We start from the raw sequence: 18,621 nt of genomic DNA on the forward strand, positions 1-18,621 counted from the left end.
TCTCCTCCTAGAACCTTCCTGCTGCCGGGGCACACACGGGGCCACTCCCCCTCAGTGATTCCAGGGGATTTTTCACCATCTCCCTCTCACTTTACAGCAAAGGCAAAGCTGGGACAACACAACCCTACGCCTGCCTACAAGGGAAGTATCAAACAATAAGAAACACTTTATTTTAACTTTACAACATATAAATAGACAAATCTGTGCTTTCCAATGGAGCTTTCCTTCCCCCTCCCATCCCCAGGGTCCTTGTGGCAGTGCCCCAGCTCCTGTGGACTTGGGGAGGAGAGAGGGGCCGAGCTGCAGAGGCCAGCCGGATCCACCCCGAAGGATCGATCCTGACGGATCCCTCCCGAAGGATCCCGGCCGTCATCTGCTCAGGTCCCGGCTGGCGCTGCGCCCGCACAGCATCCGCTCCTCTGCCGAGAGCCCGGCAAAGAAGGGGTGCAGGAGGGCTTCCGAGAACGTGATCCGCTGCGAGGGGTCGAACTCCAGCATCCTCCTCATCAGGTCAAAGAGCTGCGCGTGCTCCAGCGAGTCGTGCAGCATGTACGTCTGGAAGGGACACGGGGCCTCAGCTGGGGCCAGGGCTGCCTCCCATCCCAAATACAGCACACCCCCCTTTCCCTAATCTCCATCCTGCTTTAGCCAGACGGGGATCACCGCAGCTGAGAGCTTGGGGCTCCCTACCAACCAGTTAGCACGGAAATTCCCATCCCTCAGCCCCACAGCCCGATCCAAGAAGGGGGCAGCACCTACCCGCAGGGGCTTGCAGTTCTCCTGGACGTATCGCCCGTCAGACGTGTTCTCATCCCACACCAGGTTGCCATTGTGGAAGTATTTTTGCTTCCTGCACAGGGAAGGTGGGGATCAGGCAGGATGTCTCCCTCTCTTGCAGGTGAGGGCAGAGGATTGGTGTTCTGAGCCGCAGCCAGGGGCCTAGGCTGAGCTCAGGACCAGGCTCTTACCGAGTTTTGTGGACCATGTGAGATGGAAGCGGCCCCAGGATTTTTTCCATCATGACAAGATGCTCACGGTTCTCATGGGTCTGCAGAGGAACAGAGCAGTGCTGGGTTAGTCAGAGCTTGGGGAGCTGGTGCCAAAAGGTTTGGCACCCCTGCAGGGACAGGGGAGAAAGCATTCCACTCCTCATCTCTTGCTTTTCCCTTTCTTCAGAGAGTAGAAATAACCTGAACCTAGAAGTGAGCTGAAGCCTATCCGTCCAGCAAGGCACTCCTCAAACCAGCCTTTTTCCAGGGCTCATTTTCACACTCAGCTTCTGATTTTTAGTGCCTCATGTGTGTTTCCCTCCCCCTCACCTCATTCTGAGCCCTTTTGGACATTAAGGTTCTCAGGGAACAAGAATCCTACCTGGAAGAGCGTGAAGCCACGGTAATACTCGAACAGAATGCAGCCAGTGCTCCAGACATCACATGGCTGTGCCCAGCCCAGCTCTGCAAAGAAAATCAAATTAACTCTGTGTCCCAACAAACCCCACCACGTCTCTCCTTGTCGAAACCACAGGGATTCCACTCAGAGCTAGAAATTCTCCCTCCAAGAGCTGGAGCGCTCCCAGGCTGGTTATCCTCCAGCCAGCATCATCCTGGGCCAGCTGCTCCCCTGTGCCCTGCCCTGAGACTCCCCAAAACGTGCAGTTCTCACCCAGAATCACTTCTGGGGGACGGTAGTGCCGGGTGGCCACGATGGTGGTGTGGTGCTCGTGGTCGAAGGTGGCGCTGCCGAAGTCGGCCACGCGGATGCTCGTGTTCCGGATGGATTTCTCCTCGCAGCTCTGCAGGCAAAGCACAGGGCAGGGGCAGGTGTGAGAGGAGCCCCAGTGCTGCCGTGGCTGCAGCTCCTCACAGGGACCACACTGTGGAGTACTGAGCTCTCAACACCCCAGAGCAGCGTGCTGGAAAAGCCCCAAACACTGCAGGCAGCCTTAAGGCTCTTAGGAGGCCTGGCAGGAGGAAGAGGCCTGAGTTCCAGTTTGTCCCGCTACCCAGAGCAGGGAAGATGCAATTCCTGCAGGGAGGGGAAGGCAGGCCATTCCTGACGCAGCTGCTGCTCCCTGGGACACAACCCACCTTGTTCTCGTTGTACAGGGTGTCAAAATCCGAGTTGACAAACAGGATGTTCTCTGGCTTGAGGTCGGTGTGAGTCAGCTGGTTGTCGTGTAGAACTGCACAGAGGGAAGAGGACAGAGAAATAAACCTCTCCAAGAACCAGAGAGAAGCACCCCACAGCTTTGCCCAGCGCAGTGCCAAGGCAGCTCCTCCCCAGCTCCCTGGAAGCCCGTTCTGGGTCACTCACATCTCAGGGCGTGGCAGAGCTGGTAGGCCATGTGCCGGATCTGCGGGAGGGGGTACGGCTGGAAGTTGTTCTCCTTCAGGAACTCGAACGTGTTCTTGCCCAGAAGCTCGAAGGCAATGCACATGTGGCCGTGGAAGTTGAACCAGTCCGACATCAGGACGCACAGGCTGGGCAGGGAGAGAGGCAGGGGTAAACCACCCTCCAGGGATCCCAGGACAGCCACTGGCCCTGCTCCTGGCCAGTTCAGGAGTGGCTGGTGAGCAGAGCTCTGAGCCAGCTGACTCAGGAACACGGGGAGACACTTCCTGCTTTGCTCAGCCACCTTCAGAGAGAGCCCCCCAGTTCCTGAGGGACAAGGCAGCAGAGCAATGGGACCACTTCCCCTCAGCACAGGAGGCACATCCTCAGCCCTGTGTTGCTTTGTGGTACTGGGAACTTACAACTTGTTCTCCTTGTCCTTCTCTTTGATTTTTTTCAGGACGTTGATTTCCAGCCTGGCAGCCTCTCGGTATTTCCCAACGTTCTTGATGATTTTCAGTGCCACCTGTGATTTGCCTCTGTAAGGGAGGAGACACAAGGACAGAGTCAGACACAAAACCCGTGCTCAGCCCACAGGGAGAGGCACATCCCATTACTCCAGGCACGTTGTTCTCATGCATCCTTTGCCCTAACGAAGCTCTGCTGGCCATTGATGCTACTCGGGCGGTGGCTAATGAGAAGTGGAGGGTTACTGCTGGGTAACACTCCCACTCCTGCCACAGCAGTCCCTCACCCAGCTCTCTGTGACTCCAGCAGCCACCTGCCCTCTCCAACCGTGCCAGCGATTCCCAAGGAGGCAGGAGAGCCCCGCGGCTCCTGCAGCAAACTGACCCCAGGGCTCGGAGCCAGACGAGAGGTCAGGAGGGCACCGGGATCAAATGGAACCACGGGGGAGGTCACAGGAGAGAATGGAGGAGTGCCCTGGCAGATTAGGAGGTCACAGGGCCCACCCCTCAGCAGGAGCTCACTGCAGCACAACCTTCCACGGCTGGGGCAGGGAGGCTCAGGCTGGAGATCAGGGAAAAGCTCTTCTCCAGAGGGTGCTGGGCACTGCCCAGGCTCCCCAGGGAATGGGCACGGCCCCGAGGCTGCCAGAGCTCCAGGAGCGTTTGGACAGCACTGCCAGGGGTGCCCAGGGTGGGGCTGTTGGGGTGTCACACAGGGCCAGCAGCTGGACTTGGATGATTCGTGTGGGTCCCTCCCAACTTGGGATATTCCATGATTCTACTCTCCGAGCACCTGCTTCCCTTAACACATCAGCCTGTAAATTTTGGAGGGGGCTGAGGTTTGGCCCCCTCCCCTTGCTCTGAGGAATGCAGTGACACGTGGAAGGTGACAAGTTTGGTCCCGTGGAGCCCAGGTGGAACTGGGCTCGTGAGCAGCTGGGCTTGACGCTCGAGGGCCAAGAGGTGCGGGAAAGGTGCCCACCTGGCATGGTCCACACACTCCACCACTTTTCCAAAAGTGCCTTCGCCAAGGCTGCCGACGATTTCATCTAGGAGAGAAAACAGCAGCAGGTGTGAACCCGGGGGGCTCGGCCAGAGCTGGGCTCCTGCAACTCCACAGCAATAAAACATCAAAGCAAACAAAAGAATTGTCTCTCACTGCTACACTCTTTAAAACTCAAGTGTCTAAGCTCTGCCTCAGGCAAGTTACTGGTCAGTAAATAAAACACTAGAGACCCCTCCAGTACAGGACGAGAGATCTGGGCTAACCCGGGGGTAAAAGTAGAGGTAAAGTTTTACGAAAGGTGGCTGTACATCGCTCTTGAAGCCAATCGCCGATCCTGCACACCAGGTGACCTTCCTTGTCATCTTCCACGCTCCTGCTGCGCTTACTGCTCTGTTGGCTTCTCTGCACACACCGCCCCCCGGGACGGCAATCAGAGCGGTCATTCAAAGGTGGAGGACGACGGGGCGCCGGTGGGTGGATTTTCCAGATCCCAGCATTTCATAAGGCACACAGCATATATAACGATAGGGATATTGCAAGGGACACGTCAAGACACAAACTAACTTCAAAACAGAAAAGTCATCAACAGCTACAGGTATGGCAAGAAAACTTCTCTCATTAGCTACGGCCTCTGGCGCCGCTGCCACCGCTCGGGCAGGAAGGGCCCCCCTCTTCCAGGATGGCAAGAGACAGCGGGAAGGTGGCTCGGCGTGGCACCGCCGGTCCCCACAGAGGTGCTGCCAGAGGCACGGGACAAGGAGGCCTTGGCCAGCTGAAGGTCACTTCTCCGCTGGCAAGCGTGGCGAGCGCTCGCTTTGGACAGGCTGCCCAGTAGAAGCCACAGTAGCAGTTTTCCCTCTGCGCATCCTGCTCTTTGCGCCTCGGCAAAAGCAGCTCCAGCTCCCCAGAGCTGTGTCCTGCCCTGGCTGTGACCCAGCCCTTCCCCTCCTGACAGAAGCAGCTGCCACGCTGATCCTAAATCCACGTGCCCGGCTGGCTGCTCACAGACCCGCTGGGGCACATCGGCCTTGGGGGCCTTGTTAAGGTTCCCCAGGGAACGCTTCAGGCAAGGTCTGAGGTGGCGTTCACCCCCTGCTACTGGCAAGCTTCTACTGGAAAACCAGCCCAACATTCCTGCAAGGAGCCGGGGTCCACAAAGCCAGCTGCCCTAATTCCTCACCTGGTTCTAGTCTGCTTTAAAAATAGTTACAATCCCTGCAGCTGAAGGAATTCATGGAAACCTTGACATTTCCATGCCTGAGCTTCTAGCAGGCTTCTCTTCTGTGCCCCTCTTCCCCCCCAGCTGGTCCAAAATAATGAGCTAAGATCAAAACTCCCCAAAAAGTCAGCTGCTACAGAGGAGGAGGTGGAAGGAGAGCTGGGACAGCTGTGAGGTGTCAGAGGACTGAGCTCCTGGCAGCCCAGACCCGCTCAGCGTCCCCACCGCACACCCCCCGCGCCGCAGCGCTTCCGTCACAGCCCTGGCTCCCTCAACACCGGAATTCCAAAGTCAGCTGGAAAGGAACCAGGAGGAGGAGCTCAGGGGTTCCCAGCCGTGCAGGTTATCCAGCTGCCGGGATCAGAGCCGCTCCTTCAGTTGTGGTAACATTTCAGGTGGGAGGGGAGTGTTCCTCACAGGAGGGAAGTGCTGAAGTGCTGTCTGACACCTCACACCACTTCCAGGGTATTCCTGGGACCAGCCCCCCCACCCAGCTCCAAATATTCCCGGTTAATCCTTGGAAGGAATGCTACGTCGTAACAACACGCTTGTGAAGTTTGCAAGAAGCTGAAATGCAAGCGGGGAACAGGGAGAGAGGACACACGTGTGCCCTTGGAAGGTGGGACTCTCTCTGACAACTAAAACAACTCCGGAGCCCCGGGCTGATGGATCCCACCTGGAAGGGTATCCAGGCACGAAGCCAAACCGAGGAATGCTGCACACCAAACCCCCCCAGAAGCAGCAGCAGCAGCCGTAGGCAGAAGCAAATCCCTGGCTGTGGATAAAGGCAAGCTGTACGGATCCCTGGGAGCAGAGCTGGCCCTCGGCCAGGGCTCTCCCTTGTCAGCCGTCATGTGAGTGCCACTGGAAGCTCTCCCTGATCCCTTCCCCGGCCCTAAAGAACACGGCTTAGTTCCCTCACGCATTAAGGCTACAGGGGCTGGCCCAGTAAAACCCAACGGCTACGAACGCTCCCCGCTGACCACGACACAGATTCGGGACTTTACATTCCACAAACACAGAAACGGGGTTCGAGGTACTCACCCAGAGCGCTCGGAGCTGGAAGGAGGCAAGAACAGTTAAACCCTGAGCTCGCTGTGGATGCTACTCACCGAGGAGGCACTGCTACAAGACCTGCTCCTGCGTCTCCGGCAGTGGTGCTGGTATCTCTTAGGCCGGTGCTGCTCCCTGCCCCTGGAGCGCCGCCAGTTCCGCGGGCGTGCCGGGTAATATTCCTCCCCGAAGGACGGGCTGTGCTCCTCGAACCTGTAGGCATCGCTGTCCCGCCGGCATCTGCGGTGGTAAGGCATCCTCTCATGGCTGCAGCACACAGAACAGCGCCCTTAGCAGCCCGGCAGTGCCGCTGAACCGCACCGTGCTCAGCTCAAAGGGACTCGGGAACCACCAAGGCCCAACTCCCGCGTGGGGCACCCCAACGATCCCACTCTGCGCCTGGGAGCCTGTTCAGTGCCTGATTCACCCTCTGGAGAAAAGCACCTTTTCCTAAGGTCCGACCGAAACCTCCCTGACGCAGCTCCCTGCTGTCCCCTCATGTCCTGTCGCTGATCACCGCAGAGAAACCCTCCTGCTCCCACCCGCTGTGGCACGAGCTTCAAACCTTTCTGCACCTCAAGCTCTGACCACGAAGGAGAAGTTTTTGAGAGGAAATAGTGTGGCACTCCCACATTCTAAGGAGCTGAGGGATAAACACCCTCCGAGAGCTCCCGCTGGGCTGTGTGCCTCGTTGTGCACTGCCATCCCTGGCAGTGCCCAAGGCCAGGTTGGACGGGGCTTGGAACAACCTGGGACAATGGAAGATGTCCCTGCCCACAGCAGGGGGTGGCACTGGGAGAGCTTTAAGGTCCTTTCCACCCCCTCAACGCTCTATGATTCCACGTCACCTGAGCCAATGGTGCCACCACACACAGGTGTTTGTCATCGTCCCTCCCCCTCGGGAAGGTGTCTCATTAGTTCTTAAACAAACGAGAAGCAGCAGCAGGGCTCTGGTTGTCACCCCAGGGGACACCGGAGGTCCCAAAGCCCCAAGCCCTTGGTGTGCACACACACAGCAGCTCCACGGATCCTCAGCAAGAGCCAGAAGGAAAACCTGTAACCGAGCTCCTGCCCCTCGAGCAACAACCTCCCAGGACATCAGGAAAACTTTAGGCCAAACTCTGCACCAGGAAGAGCCAGGAGACCTGAGACCAAGCTCAGCTGTGTTGCTATTTACACACAGGTGTCACACACAAGGTTTTGGGTACGGTGTGGGCACATCAATGATGAGAGCAGCTCTCCCTGCCCCAAAACACCAACCAGATTTCCTGGGAGTCTTGCTTCACACCCTGCTGAGAAAGGAGCTGTGTTTTAGGTAGCAGATGTTGCAATAAAAGCAGCGCTCCAGGCCAGGTTGATGCTGTCACCCAGCCAAGACCTTCAGCCTGGAAAGGGGAATTGCTGCTGTTTGCACCCCTCCTCGGCCCTGTCAACAACAGCTCCGCTGCTGGCAGCTCAATGGGGCACCCAGGGGGCTCATCCCAGAGTGGGTCAGAATTCCAGACCGTGCCAGGGCAGCTGTGGCTCTTGGTCGCTGCTGAAGTACCCAAAACACAACCCCACGGCTCTGTCCAGCATCGATCCAGACACACCTCGGTGCAGCTCTGCTGGGTGCTTTGGACAGACACAGGAAGCAGAAATAATGAGCTGAAGGACTCAAGTGCTCAGGTCTCCTCAAAGAGGCTGAGACTAAAGGGACAAGACTGTTTTCACCCAACAAAAGCCTGGTTTTGCCCAAATCTGTCCCAAACTACCCATCAGATGAAAAAAAAATGGAAAAGCCTGTTGCATGCGCCAGCTCTATTTCACAATCCACCTCCTTCAAGTAAACGAAAGCCAGGCTGGGGAGAGAAATTAATCCGGAGAGCATTTCAGGAATTTAAAGATGAGCTCAGCTCCTGCCTGGCTGCACCTGCCCAGTCCAACCAGTGGAACCACACCAGCGCCAGCACCACCACCAGCCCACTGCGGCCACACGGCTCCGGCCTCTGTTCCAGAACCCTCCTCTTATCAGAGGCCTTATCCCACTTCCAGCACCTAATTGTCCCTGTGGAAACGCTGAACAAAGAGAGGATCAAAGGTAAAATCCTGAACCGAAGCAGGAAGGATCAGTCAGTGGTCGGATCGTTTAGCTGGGGTCCTTTCTGAGGTGAGGAAGCAGTGCTGTTGCTTTAAATCTGATTTTAATCCTGTCAGAGAGAAGCGGGTTGTCAGGAAAGACTTTAATGCCTCCACAGCATGGAAACGTGATTCCAGGGCAGGCTGCTCCCTCGTTAATATGAAAGCCGTGCCTTTGGGAAGAACTTTAGCGTGGCAGGGAACACACACACACAAGTAAGCCCTTCGCTTCCATCCCCGGGATTTACAGCTTTTCCGCTGATCTGCGCCAGCTGGGGAAGGCCCGCGGGCTCGGCCCGGGGGTTCAGGGGCTGATCACCCTGCCCGCAGCGCTCCCACCTCCTGGATCGCGATCGCCGGGAGAGGTCCCTGCGGGGCGGGTACCGCAGCCTGCCCTCGTACTCCCTGCTCCGCGACCGCCGCCGCTTCCACCGGTGCCCCAGCTCGCCGTCTTGCTCCGGCGACCGGAACCTCCTGCAGTGATGCATCTGCGGGCACAAAGAGCACCCCGGCGCTCAGAGCGGAGCCCCCGGAGCGCGGGGCCCCCGCCGCGGCCAGGCCGGCCCGCGGCTCCCGGGGCTTGCGGGGCCGCTGCCCGCGGGCCCGCCCGGGCCGGGCCGTTCGGCGCCCGCCGCCCCTCGCGTCCCCGCCCCGCTCCCTCGGCTGTCCCGTCCCGCTCCCTCGGCTGTCCCGTCCCCGCCCCGCTCCCTCGGCTGTCCCCGCCGCTCTCACCGCCGCCCCTGCGGCCGCGCTCGGCGGGTGCGGCCCGGCCCGGCCTGGCCCGGCCCCTGCGGCCCCGCAGCGCCGCCGCTTCCGCTTCCCGCACGGGGTTAAACCCGCCCCGGAGGGACGGGCCGGGGTTAAACCCGCCCCGACGGCACGGGCCGGGGTGGGGCCGGGGTTAAACCCGCCCCGGAGGGACGGCACTGAGGTTAAACCGGGACTGGGAGGAGCGGGAGCGGCCGTAATGCACGGCCCGCGTCACCCCGTCCTTCCTCACCGCCACCATCCTCACCCTCAGCACGGCCTCCTCTCCTGCTCCGGCTCACCGTGCTCGTCAGGGCCATCCTCGCCACAGCCTTCCTCTCTATGGCCATCCTCACCTTCCTCGCCACGGTCTTCCTCCTCGCAAGTCTGCCTCACCACTGCCTTCCTCTCCATGACCTTCCTCACCAGAGTCTGCCTTCACCATGGCAAGCTTCTCCCTCAGCATGGTCTTCTTCCCTTCTTCATCTGCCTCACCATGGTCTTCCTCATCACGGCTTGTCTCACGCAGGGCCTGCCTTGCCGTGGTCATCCTCACCACGATGACCCTTCACCGTGATGACCCCCACAGTGACAACCCTCACCACGGCCTTCCTCCCCGTGGTGACCCTCCCATGGCCTTCGTCATGGTGGCCCATGGACAGGAGAGAGAGCTCCACACACGTGATCATTCCCAACCCCTTTATTTATTTATCAACTACTCATCAGGGCCAGCAATCAATTAAAAAAGCCGATGGACACCTTTATCACCAGATGATATTGGCATGTCCTTGGTGTCCTCAGGTGTGTCCCAGCCTGGGGGGTGGCGATGGTGGGGTGGGAGGGGCAGGAGATGCCACCACCATGGTGGCCACAGGGATTCCAGCTGGGTGATTTTCCCTTCCAGCTCCTCCACAGCCAAGATTCCGGGTGCAGCCTCTGAGCCGGGGGCAGTGGATGGAGCAGACACAGCTCCTCTTCTCTCCCCCGAGGCTGAGGCCACCTCAGACGGGCTCGGTCCCCTCCGGAGCCGTTCAGGATGGGCTTGTGCCGGCCACCACTGATCTCCAGCCCTGGAGATGGAGCCCAGACTTCTCCCCCGACGGTGTGTGGGTGACACCTCCCCTCTCCACAGCTCGGACACCCCCTTGGCTCACTGGCCCGAGTCCTGGGCAAGCCCTGCCCGCGGGCTGTGGCCGGATCAGGGTCCGGGCGCGTCGGGCAGGATGCGGTGCCAGCGCTCCAACTCCAGCGGTGCCTGGGTGCACATGTCCCTCCAGTGCAGCATCCCGGTGCCAGGGGCACCTGGCCCCACCTGGACACGGCCCAGCGCGGAGCCGCGGCTGTGGAGCCGAGCCTGGGGCAGGACAGGGCACGAGGACACGGCTGGTGGCCTTCCCTTATCCCGAGAGCAGCCATCCCACCCCAGAAACCTCGCAGGGATGGCAGGAATCAGCTCCTGCGGGGGCTGAGCCCGCCAGGGGCAGGAGCACAGGTGAGCCAGGTCACCTCCTGAGCCACGGTCACCTCCTCAGCCACGGTCACCTCACCTGCATGACAATGAACTCCAAGGCCAGCTCGTGCTGCTGGATGTCCCCCGCAGGGACGCTGAAGAGGAAGGGCGAGTTCCACACGGGGTTGTAGCCGCTGCTGGACTTGCTCTCCTTGGTGTCGATGATGTGGCCGTCGTGGTAGAGGTGGATGATGACGTAGTGGCCTGGAAATGGAGACAGAGCCCTGGAGAGAGGAAGCTGCTCTGGCCATCCCCAGGGAGGGAGGCCGGGGGGCAGGAGTGGTGCCTGGGGGGCTGCAGGACCCCCACGGGGCTCTGTGGAGCTGTGGGGAGAGCACGGAGCTCCTGGGCTTTCACCCACCCCTCCCTTCTTGAGAGCAGGGACCTCCAAAGCCCTCAGCTCACATCCCTGCCCACATCCCAGAGAGCAGGGAGAGCCAGAGGTGACAGCAGCCAGCAGGACAGGAGGCTGCATGCTGATTTTTGACCATAAATAAATGTATTTCAAGCACTTTGGGGCCATGGCGGAGATAGCTAGATCCGAATTACACTCCCTGTGCTCGTTTTCATACCGTCAAAGGATCACAGAGCAGTTTGGTTTGGAAGGGACCTCAAAGATCATCTCATTCCAGCCCTCTCCCATGCTTGGAGAGAGAAGTTTGAGAGGAATAAGACGATCCGCCAAGCAAAAGGAGGGGAAGGTGTTCCCTGTGCCCACCTGGGCATGTCCTGTTCCCTGTGCCCTACCTGGAGCGCCCGGCATGCAGGAGAGCCGGCCCAGGGCCTCTGCCTTGCGGAGCAGCACCTTGATGCGCCCGGCCAGAGCCTGGTGCTGGAGCAGGAGGAGGAGCTGGCCCAGGGGTCTGGGAGGCGAGGAGGGGACGCTGCAGCTCAGCCCGTGGGCACTGCGGCACTGGAACGGGAGGGGCGAGCAGGAGATGCCGTGAAACCTCCTCCGACCTCACCCAGTCCTTCCACCTCCGACCTCACCCAGTCCTTCCAGCCCGGTGGTGCTCGTCCCCCAGCAGGGTTGGGGATGGGCAAAAATGAGCGAGGAAGGAGGGTTTGATGCCCACCATCAGTGCGGTGATGGTGCCAGAGCTCTGCTTTCGCCCCTTCCACCCCAGCACTCCCCGAGGATGAGCTGCGTAGCCCCAAATAAGGCACTGGCTGCCACATGCACACACACACCGGGGGTATCCTGGTGGTGCTTGAAGGCTCTGCCTCTGCCCGTGGAGTTCCAGGGCTCTCAGATCAAGCAGAACTCAGCCCAAACACTAAAACCGCTGCCGTGCTGACCTTGCTGAGCTTGGTTTTGGTGCTCGCCAGCTCCCAGGAGTAGCTGGAGGGGGCCCGGGGGTCCCAGGAGGCCTCGGCGCAGGGGAACAGGACCTCGCCCACGAAGGAATCCTGGAGGCTCCGTGACCTGGCGTAGACAGCAAAGCGCAGGGTGCAGCTGCCCAGCTCCTCCGGGCCGTACGGGCCGAACCGGCACCGGCGCGGCTCCCGGCGGGCGGGGCGGAGGCTCCGGCGGCGCACGGACACGCGCCGGGACAGCGGCGGCCGCGGCACCAGCGACACCTTGACGCGGGAGCCCTGGTGGCCCTGGGGCAGGTGCGACACGCCGAGGATGGTGACGGTGAGGGTGGCCTCGGGCAGGGAGTAGCACAGGTCGCAGTGGAGCCGCGGACGCTGCCGGCAGCGCGGTGGGGACCCCGGCACGGGGGGGACCAGCGGGCTCTGCTCGCCGCAGAGGAGTTTGGTGCTGGCGATGGTGCAGCGGCGCTGGCACAGCCCCGCCAGCTGCGGGAGGAAGGGGAGGGTGGGCAGGGATGCTCTGCCGTGGGGCGAGCCCCCGCGGGATGCCGGCGGTGCCGGGGAAGTCTCTTTGTCCCGGGCACCCGGCGCCTCTCCCGTCACCTCCTCGCGGAGCTGCTGGATGAGTACCGGCACCGTCGCCGCGGGCAGAGCCGCTCCCAGCTCCACTCGCTCCCGGCCGAGGAGGCGGCCCGGGCGCCGGCGGTGCCACCAGCACATGGCACAGCCCAGGAGGACGCCGAGGCAGAGGAGGGACAGCCCCGCGCCGAGGGACAGCTGCAGGTGCGCTGGGGAGAGAGGGAGAGATGGGCACCGTCAGCGGCCGGGTCTCGCCAGGGCTGCGCCAGCGCGGCTCTCCCTGGGGGCGGCAGCGACTGGGACGGGCAACACGCGGGTGCCCCTCTCCCCCGGGACCCTCTCCCCGCTCTCTGTGAGCTGGGACTGAGCTGGAACATCCCAAAGCCAGAAGTGGGGACAGGAGCCGGCGGGGCCGGCGCCGCGCTCGGGCAGCCTGGCACGGGGCCGGGGCTAAAACAAACCCGGCCTCACCCCGGGAGTGATAAGGACCGCGGAAAGCGGGGAGTTATCAGCGCCGCCGCCAGGCTGACGCAGCTCGGGCACGACCAGCCGGGCGCTGGTGGGGGCTCAGAAGGTGTGGAGGGGAGTGGGGGCACCTGCAAGGGGGGATTTGGGGTGTCCGGGCTGGATTCAAAGCGGCAGCGGCCCCTGAGGTGTGAGACAACCCACGCGCGGTCCCAAAAGAGGAGAACCTCCTCCCTGAGCTGTGCCCCTGTGGGTGATGACCTGGGCTTTGTCCCTCCCAGCAGGGATGCCCGCAGGGTTTGGGGCTCCCTGGAAAGACGGCATCCCTGCACGCTGGCATTTAGGGAGCAGGGAAGCAAATTCCTGGGCATCGGGACTGAAGCTCCTTTGGAATTTAGTTCCTGGGTTTCAGAGCTGGCACCTGTGTGGCTGTGCTGGCAAAAACCTCCCTGTGCCCAGAGCTGGCAGCTGGAGCGAGGGATTAAGGAGAATAGGGCCGGGACAAAGCTGTGCCAGAGCCTGAGCCGGGTCCCACGGTGGGATGGGGATGTCGGAAGGAGAAAAGCAGGCATTGTCTCAGCCCGCGGGGCCGGGCCTCCGTGCCCAGGTGCCTTAATCCGCGCTGGGCTCTCCCCAGCCCTTTGTTGTTTGTTCGGGAGCCAGGTCGTGGCTGGGATGAGCTGAATGGCGGCGTTTAGGGCGGGATGGAGGGAAGGGGCCGCGGTGGGAATTTGCCTGGGGGATTATATTCCAGCCCAAACAGCGCCTGCCGGTGCCCGCGGCCGTGCAGCCCTGGGAGAGCGAGCTGGGAGGGCCGGAGGAGCGTGTCCAGCCCGGGCGCACGGACCCACGGGGATCTGCAGGGCTGGAGGGTGGGAATGCGCACCGGACCCTTGGGATGCCCGCTTTGGGGTGCGGGGCGTGCAGGGAGCAGCTCCGCCAGGCAGGGGCTGCAGGGCTTGGGGAGAGCAGCACGGAGCCGCTCCTCGCCTGAGCCCAGGTGTGTGAGCACCCCCGGGGCCGGCGGACAGCCCTGTCCAGCTGCCGCTGGACAAAGCCCGCAGCGAACCCCGCGGGAGGTGGCACCGGACCCCACCTTACCTGCTCCGGGCATCGGGGGAGTCCTTGAGCCGCCTCAGCCGCGCTCCCGAGGGGAAAAGCCGGGGCTGGGAGAAGCCGAGGCCAGGAGGGGTGGGCAGGACGGGAGGAGAGGTGGGGGAGAGGCTGGGATAGGCTGGGACCGGAGCCCGGCTGAGCCCGGCTGCTGTCCCCGTGTGCGGAGCCGGGGGACGAGGGAAGGGCGGGCAGGAGGGGAGAGGTTCTGCTTCCACGGGGTGACTCCGGGGGCAGGATGAGGAAGGTCGTGGGCTCCATCCGCTCCCCGGCCCACACTGGCGGGCCCCCGGCCAAAGCAAATGCGGGCACGGGGCATCGGCAAGGCTGGTACGGCAGGGACGGGGAACAGCTCCCCTCCCGCCGCCGAACTGGTTCAATGACTGGAAAAACAGCGTCGGGCGCTGTGCAAACAGCGAGGCTGCGGGGAGGCATTAAATGTGCCTTTTGTGGGGAGCAGGTGGTGACAGAGGAGGGATTTGGGAGATGGGTAAGGGACAGGGGCAGGGACAGCTCCAGCGACACCTGGGAAAGGAGAGCCCGTGTGGTTCCCGTCAGGATCCAGGCTGGAAGCGCCATCGTTCCAGCCCACGGGGACCCAGCCCAGCTCCAAACTGGGAGCACAGGGCCCCTGCAAGGACAGGCCCCAGCCTCCGGGAATATCTGGGAATTCCTTAAACTCAGGGAGCCAGCCGGGGGCACAAAGCAGGCGTGGGGGTCACGGTGTGAAGAGGTAGAAGTTTATTGGAATATAAACATTCAGATAACCTGTAAGATAGAAAAAACCCAACAACAACATATACAGACACTTGTTGAAAGGAGACGTTGAGGTATTTATCCACCGCCTAGGCTATCACATTTGTTTTTATTTACTTATTTTATTTTTTCTTTTTTTTTTTTTTTTAAATAGGTAAGAAAAACTAGTAGCAAGGCTGCTGCAGCTGTTTGGAGAGGAGAACATCTGATCGCAGTCCCCCGGGAACGCGCCCGCGCAGCGGCCGAAAGGACTCGGCGTGACACGGCCACGCTGACCGCGGGAGCCGAGCGGGCACACGCAGCCCCCCGCTCACCCCGAGCCTGCCCCGCAGCACGCTCGGGATGCCGCTCTCCCCCTGGAAGCGCCGGAGGCTGCGCTGGGAGCAAGCTGGGGGGTTTTTGGCTGCTCGCTGCCGAGCCCGTGGCTGGTGCGCGGAGCTGGGGGGGAGGATGGAGCAACACCGCGAAGCGGAGCACTGCCCTCGGGAACGTCCTACTCGCAGCATCAAACCCTGAGTACTACACTGGGCTGGGGCGGCCCCCGCTCAGCCTCCCCCGCTCTGCTGCTGGTTTCCAGCACCCCGAACCCAAAGCCTGGCAGCTCAGCAGGAGACCCGCAGCTCAGGCTGCCGGGGCCAAAGCCAGGCTGAGGGAAAGGGTTAACTCTTCACAGTCTGGATGGTCCTTGTCACCCTGGGCTGGGAAAGGACCAGTTTATTGTTGCAGCTTATTTAACTGAGGTATCTGTTATGCTTCCCGACCTGATTCTTTCCCTGAATTGGATACAAAACAATCTGTTAGTCCCTGGCTAGTTCCAGTCTAGGTTGAGTAAAGCTTATAAACATTAATACTCTAGTAGTGTCCAAGCAGTTCAGTGATTCGAGTGCCTTTCTGTGCAAGAAAACACAACGTTAGCAAGTGAGACAAAGCAACCCCACCCCGGAGCAGCCTCTGCTCCCCAGGGCTGGGGAGCAGAGCAGAGGGAAAAGCAGAAAGTGCCCCAGTCCCACTCAGAGGAAACAGCCCCAACCCCGCCCCCGAATAAAATAAAAAAACAACCAAAGGAAAACAAAAAAAGGGGGGGAAAAAAAATCATCTGATCGAGTCCCAGAGGCTGGAAAACCCTCCGGGAGTCTGCGAGGATGAAATGCCGTGGAGCCTGCGGGCTCAGCCCGGCCTCCCCCGCCCCCGGGGAGGGCACCGCTCCCTCTGGAGGCAGCCGGATGGGGCAGCTGGGAGCAGCATCCCTCTCAGGACATGTGCATTCCCACCTTCTGATCCCAGAGAGTCCTCAGGGCTGCGGGGGCAGGACAGCCCCTGGCCATGGCGTAGGAACCAGCACGGGGGCAGAGCCCAGAGCCGGGAGAAGCGAGGCCAGCGCACAGATCCAAGGGCCGAGACCACTGCTGCCCTTTTCCCCGCTGTCCTGCCATGCACATGTCCTGGGATGATGCTGGAGCTCGGCTCCTGCTGGCCTGGAGGGTGGGGAAGCCACTGCTCCTTCGCTCAGCCTTGTTTGAACCTCCTGTCTTTGGTGATAGATTTAAAAGTGGAAACGGATAGAAGCAAACACAAAGTCAGCAAACCCACCTATTAAACCCCCAAGCGATAGGATATGCCAATACTTCCTGAAGAGGTTAAAAAAGCCACCCCAACACAAACAAAACCAACCCAACAACAAGTACATATCTGAGGTATTTCATCTGCTCAAAAAAAACCTGACCTGGGCCTGGAGCACGGGAAGGACGTCACCAGGGCGGGAGGGATGGGAGGGATGTCACCAGGGCAGGGGGACGGGGCTGGGAGTGGCTCCGGGCTGGGGAAAGGCCACAGGGACACGGGGACAGCGCGAGGCCACCTGAGCTGCTGCTCCATGGAGCCAGGGAACTCCAGCTCTGCTTCCAGCCGGGGAGCCCAGGGAAAGGCCGAGGAGGGGCTGGATTCCCCGTGCTCTGCTTCTCCCCGCAGACAAGGGGGTCTCCCCTGCTCGGGCACAGTTTGAGGGGGTTTGTTCAGAGCCCCAAATCCCCCGTGGGTCACATTAACCGCAGCACCTGCACAGGTGCCCAGCTGGGCTCCATCAGCACCCCCTGTGCTCAGCTCAGCCCTGCAGAGCTTCCAGAGCTGCCCCAGGGAGCCTGGGCCAACCCCGGTGACGCTGCCACAGGGGCGGAGGGGCAGGACACGGAGCCCCAGCAAGCCCAGGCTGTCAGTGTCACTGGGGTGAGCTCCTCAGGGGGTACAGGACACTCAGGGGCATCCAGGACTCGGCTGAACGGGATGGGTGAGGTGGCACCAGGCAGGACCGAGCAGCTGATGGTGCCAAAACCGAGGACAGGAGCAGCAAGGACGCTCGGGAGCCTCCCATGAGGACACAGCAGGAAGGGACACGAGCAGTTTGCCACGGGAGGATAGGGCCAGGCACGCCCCCGGCTCTCAGGATTGTCAAAACACGGAGTTGTGGGTGGGAAGAGCCCTCGTGGCCCCTGGTTCCAGGATTCCAGGAGTCCCTGCCCCAGCTCCGGCCCTTTCCCTGCCCTGGTGACGTCCCGGCCACGCCCGGACCCGCGGCCCTGGAGCCCATCCCTGATTGAGAAACGCCAGGTGTGCCCCCCCTCCACGGGAACACCACAAACCCTGCGAGGAGGAGGAGGAGGAACAAAGAGCAAAAGGGAGGAAGGAAAGGGGGGGAACGAAGTAAAAAATGCCGGACAAAGAGACGATGAAGGAAAACTCGCTGGCATGGAAAGGTTTCACCACTACCACCACCACCACCACCACCATCATCATCCTCCTGTTGCTGGCCAGCCATGAGAGCAGGTTCCTTGAGATGAGGTATCTGTGCACTCCTGCCCGGCTGCTTCGGAGCCGGCCGGGCTGGGACAGTGCCCGTCAGAGGGACCAGCTGGTGGAGGGCTCTGCGCCGGGCGTGCCCCGCGATGAGGTAGGGCTGGGGGAGCAGTGGGAGCTGCTGCTGCTGCTGCTGCTGCACGAGCTCTGCGGGCCCGAGCCGGCCAGGAGCTGCACCACGGGCTTCTGGGCAAACAGCACCCCTGTGGGCACACAGCGGGTCAGGGGCTGGCACGGCTGGGAAAAGGGAAGGCGTTCCCACCCCGTGGATCCCGTCCCGGCGGGGAGAGGCTCGGGGATAGGGCTTGGTGTGGCTCCGAGCGCGCTCCCGAGTCAGCGCTCCCTGGCACTGGAGCCTGGCACAGGGATGCTGTCCCTAAGGAAAACAGATCCCAAATGGCCTCTGCCTTCGGAGCAGGGAAGCAGCTCCCGCTGGGGTCAGGCCCAGGCAGAGCCAGGCCTCCCACTTGGGACTGGCCCAAGGATGCGCGGGTGGGACCTGCGGAGGGGAAACTGCTCCAGCGGAGCGCAGGGGACATTCCTGCTGGGAAAGCCGGGTGAAGCCCCTCCTTGGAGAAGAGGGATAATGCTCCTTCCTGCCAACACTGCCAGAGAGCTTTTAAAACCCTTCCCTCAGATTTTACAGCACTGACACCAAGCAAAGGAATCGCCTCTCCCTGCTGCGAATGAGCAGGGACCACCCCATCCCACCCATCCTGACCCCAGGAGGGCTCCCTCGTTCCCAGCTGGGCTCCCCCATTCCCAGGAGGGCTCCCCCGTTCCCAGGAGGGCTCCCCCATTCCTAGGAGGGCTCCCTTGTTCCCAGGAGGGCTCCCTCATTCCCAGGAGGGCTCCCCCGTTCCCAGGAGGGCTCTCCCGTTCCCAGGAGGGCTCCCTCATTCCCAGGAGGGCTCCCTTGTTCCCAGGAGGGCTCTCCCGTTCCCAGGAGGGCTCTGCCGTTCCCAGGAGGGCTCCCTCATTCCCAGGAGGGCTCCCCCGTTCCCAGGAGGGCTCTGCCGTTCCCAGGAGGGCTCTCCCGTTCCCAGGAGGGCTCCCTCATTCCCAGGAGGGCTCCCTTGTTCCCAGGAGG

General features: G+C 61.6%; 3 protein-coding genes across 5 annotated transcripts in view; all 3 read right to left on the bottom strand.

Moving 5' to 3' along the window:
- Positions 1 to 146: 146 nt before the first annotated feature.
- On the bottom strand, positions 147 to 8,976 carry CLK3 (CDC like kinase 3). Of its 2 annotated transcripts, none has more exons than XM_048317399.1 (13): positions 8,927 to 8,976; positions 8,534 to 8,682; positions 6,136 to 6,316; positions 4,113 to 4,206; positions 3,781 to 3,847; positions 2,754 to 2,870; positions 2,314 to 2,480; positions 2,088 to 2,182; positions 1,663 to 1,792; positions 1,372 to 1,454; positions 969 to 1,048; positions 760 to 850; positions 147 to 555 (listed from the first exon to the last, which is right to left on the bottom strand). In XM_048317399.1, the coding sequence occupies exons 2-13, from the start codon at positions 8,680 to 8,682 to the stop codon at positions 370 to 372; spliced, it is 1,440 nt and encodes a 479-aa protein (XP_048173356.1). In that variant the 5' UTR covers positions 8,927 to 8,976; the 3' UTR covers positions 147 to 369. The 2 variants fall into 2 exon arrangements, with proteins under 2 accessions (XP_048173356.1, XP_048173355.1); XM_048317398.1 differs by having other exon boundaries at positions 6,136 to 6,343.
- A 647-nt stretch (positions 8,977 to 9,623) lies between these two features.
- Positions 9,624 to 14,202, bottom strand: LOC125332580 (synaptotagmin-5-like). Of its 2 annotated transcripts, XM_048317623.1 has the most exons (5): positions 13,914 to 14,202; positions 11,751 to 12,556; positions 11,199 to 11,364; positions 10,489 to 10,655; positions 10,044 to 10,295 (listed from the first exon to the last, which is right to left on the bottom strand). In XM_048317623.1, exons 1-5 carry the CDS (start codon positions 13,924 to 13,926, stop codon positions 10,140 to 10,142), a joined length of 1,308 nt encoding a protein of 435 aa, XP_048173580.1. In that variant the 5' UTR covers positions 13,927 to 14,202; the 3' UTR covers positions 10,044 to 10,139. The 2 variants fall into 2 exon arrangements, with proteins under 2 accessions (XP_048173579.1, XP_048173580.1); XM_048317622.1 differs by lacking the exon at positions 11,199 to 11,364 and having other exon boundaries at positions 9,624 to 10,295.
- A 441-nt stretch (positions 14,203 to 14,643) lies between these two features.
- ARID3B (AT-rich interaction domain 3B) overlaps positions 14,644 to 18,621 on the bottom strand; it is a 31,322-nt gene continuing 27,344 nt past the window's right edge. Inside the window, exon 9 of the mRNA XM_048317620.1 lies at positions 14,644 to 17,734. Coding sequence (XP_048173577.1) covers positions 17,574 to 17,734 — 161 coding nt within the window. The 3' untranslated portion in view covers positions 14,644 to 17,573. The remainder of the gene's footprint in view (positions 17,735 to 18,621) is intronic.

This window comes from Corvus hawaiiensis, chromosome 13 (genome assembly GCF_020740725.1).
Source record: "Corvus hawaiiensis isolate bCorHaw1 chromosome 13, bCorHaw1.pri.cur, whole genome shotgun sequence".
Taxonomy (NCBI): Eukaryota; Metazoa; Chordata; class Aves; order Passeriformes; family Corvidae; genus Corvus; species Corvus hawaiiensis.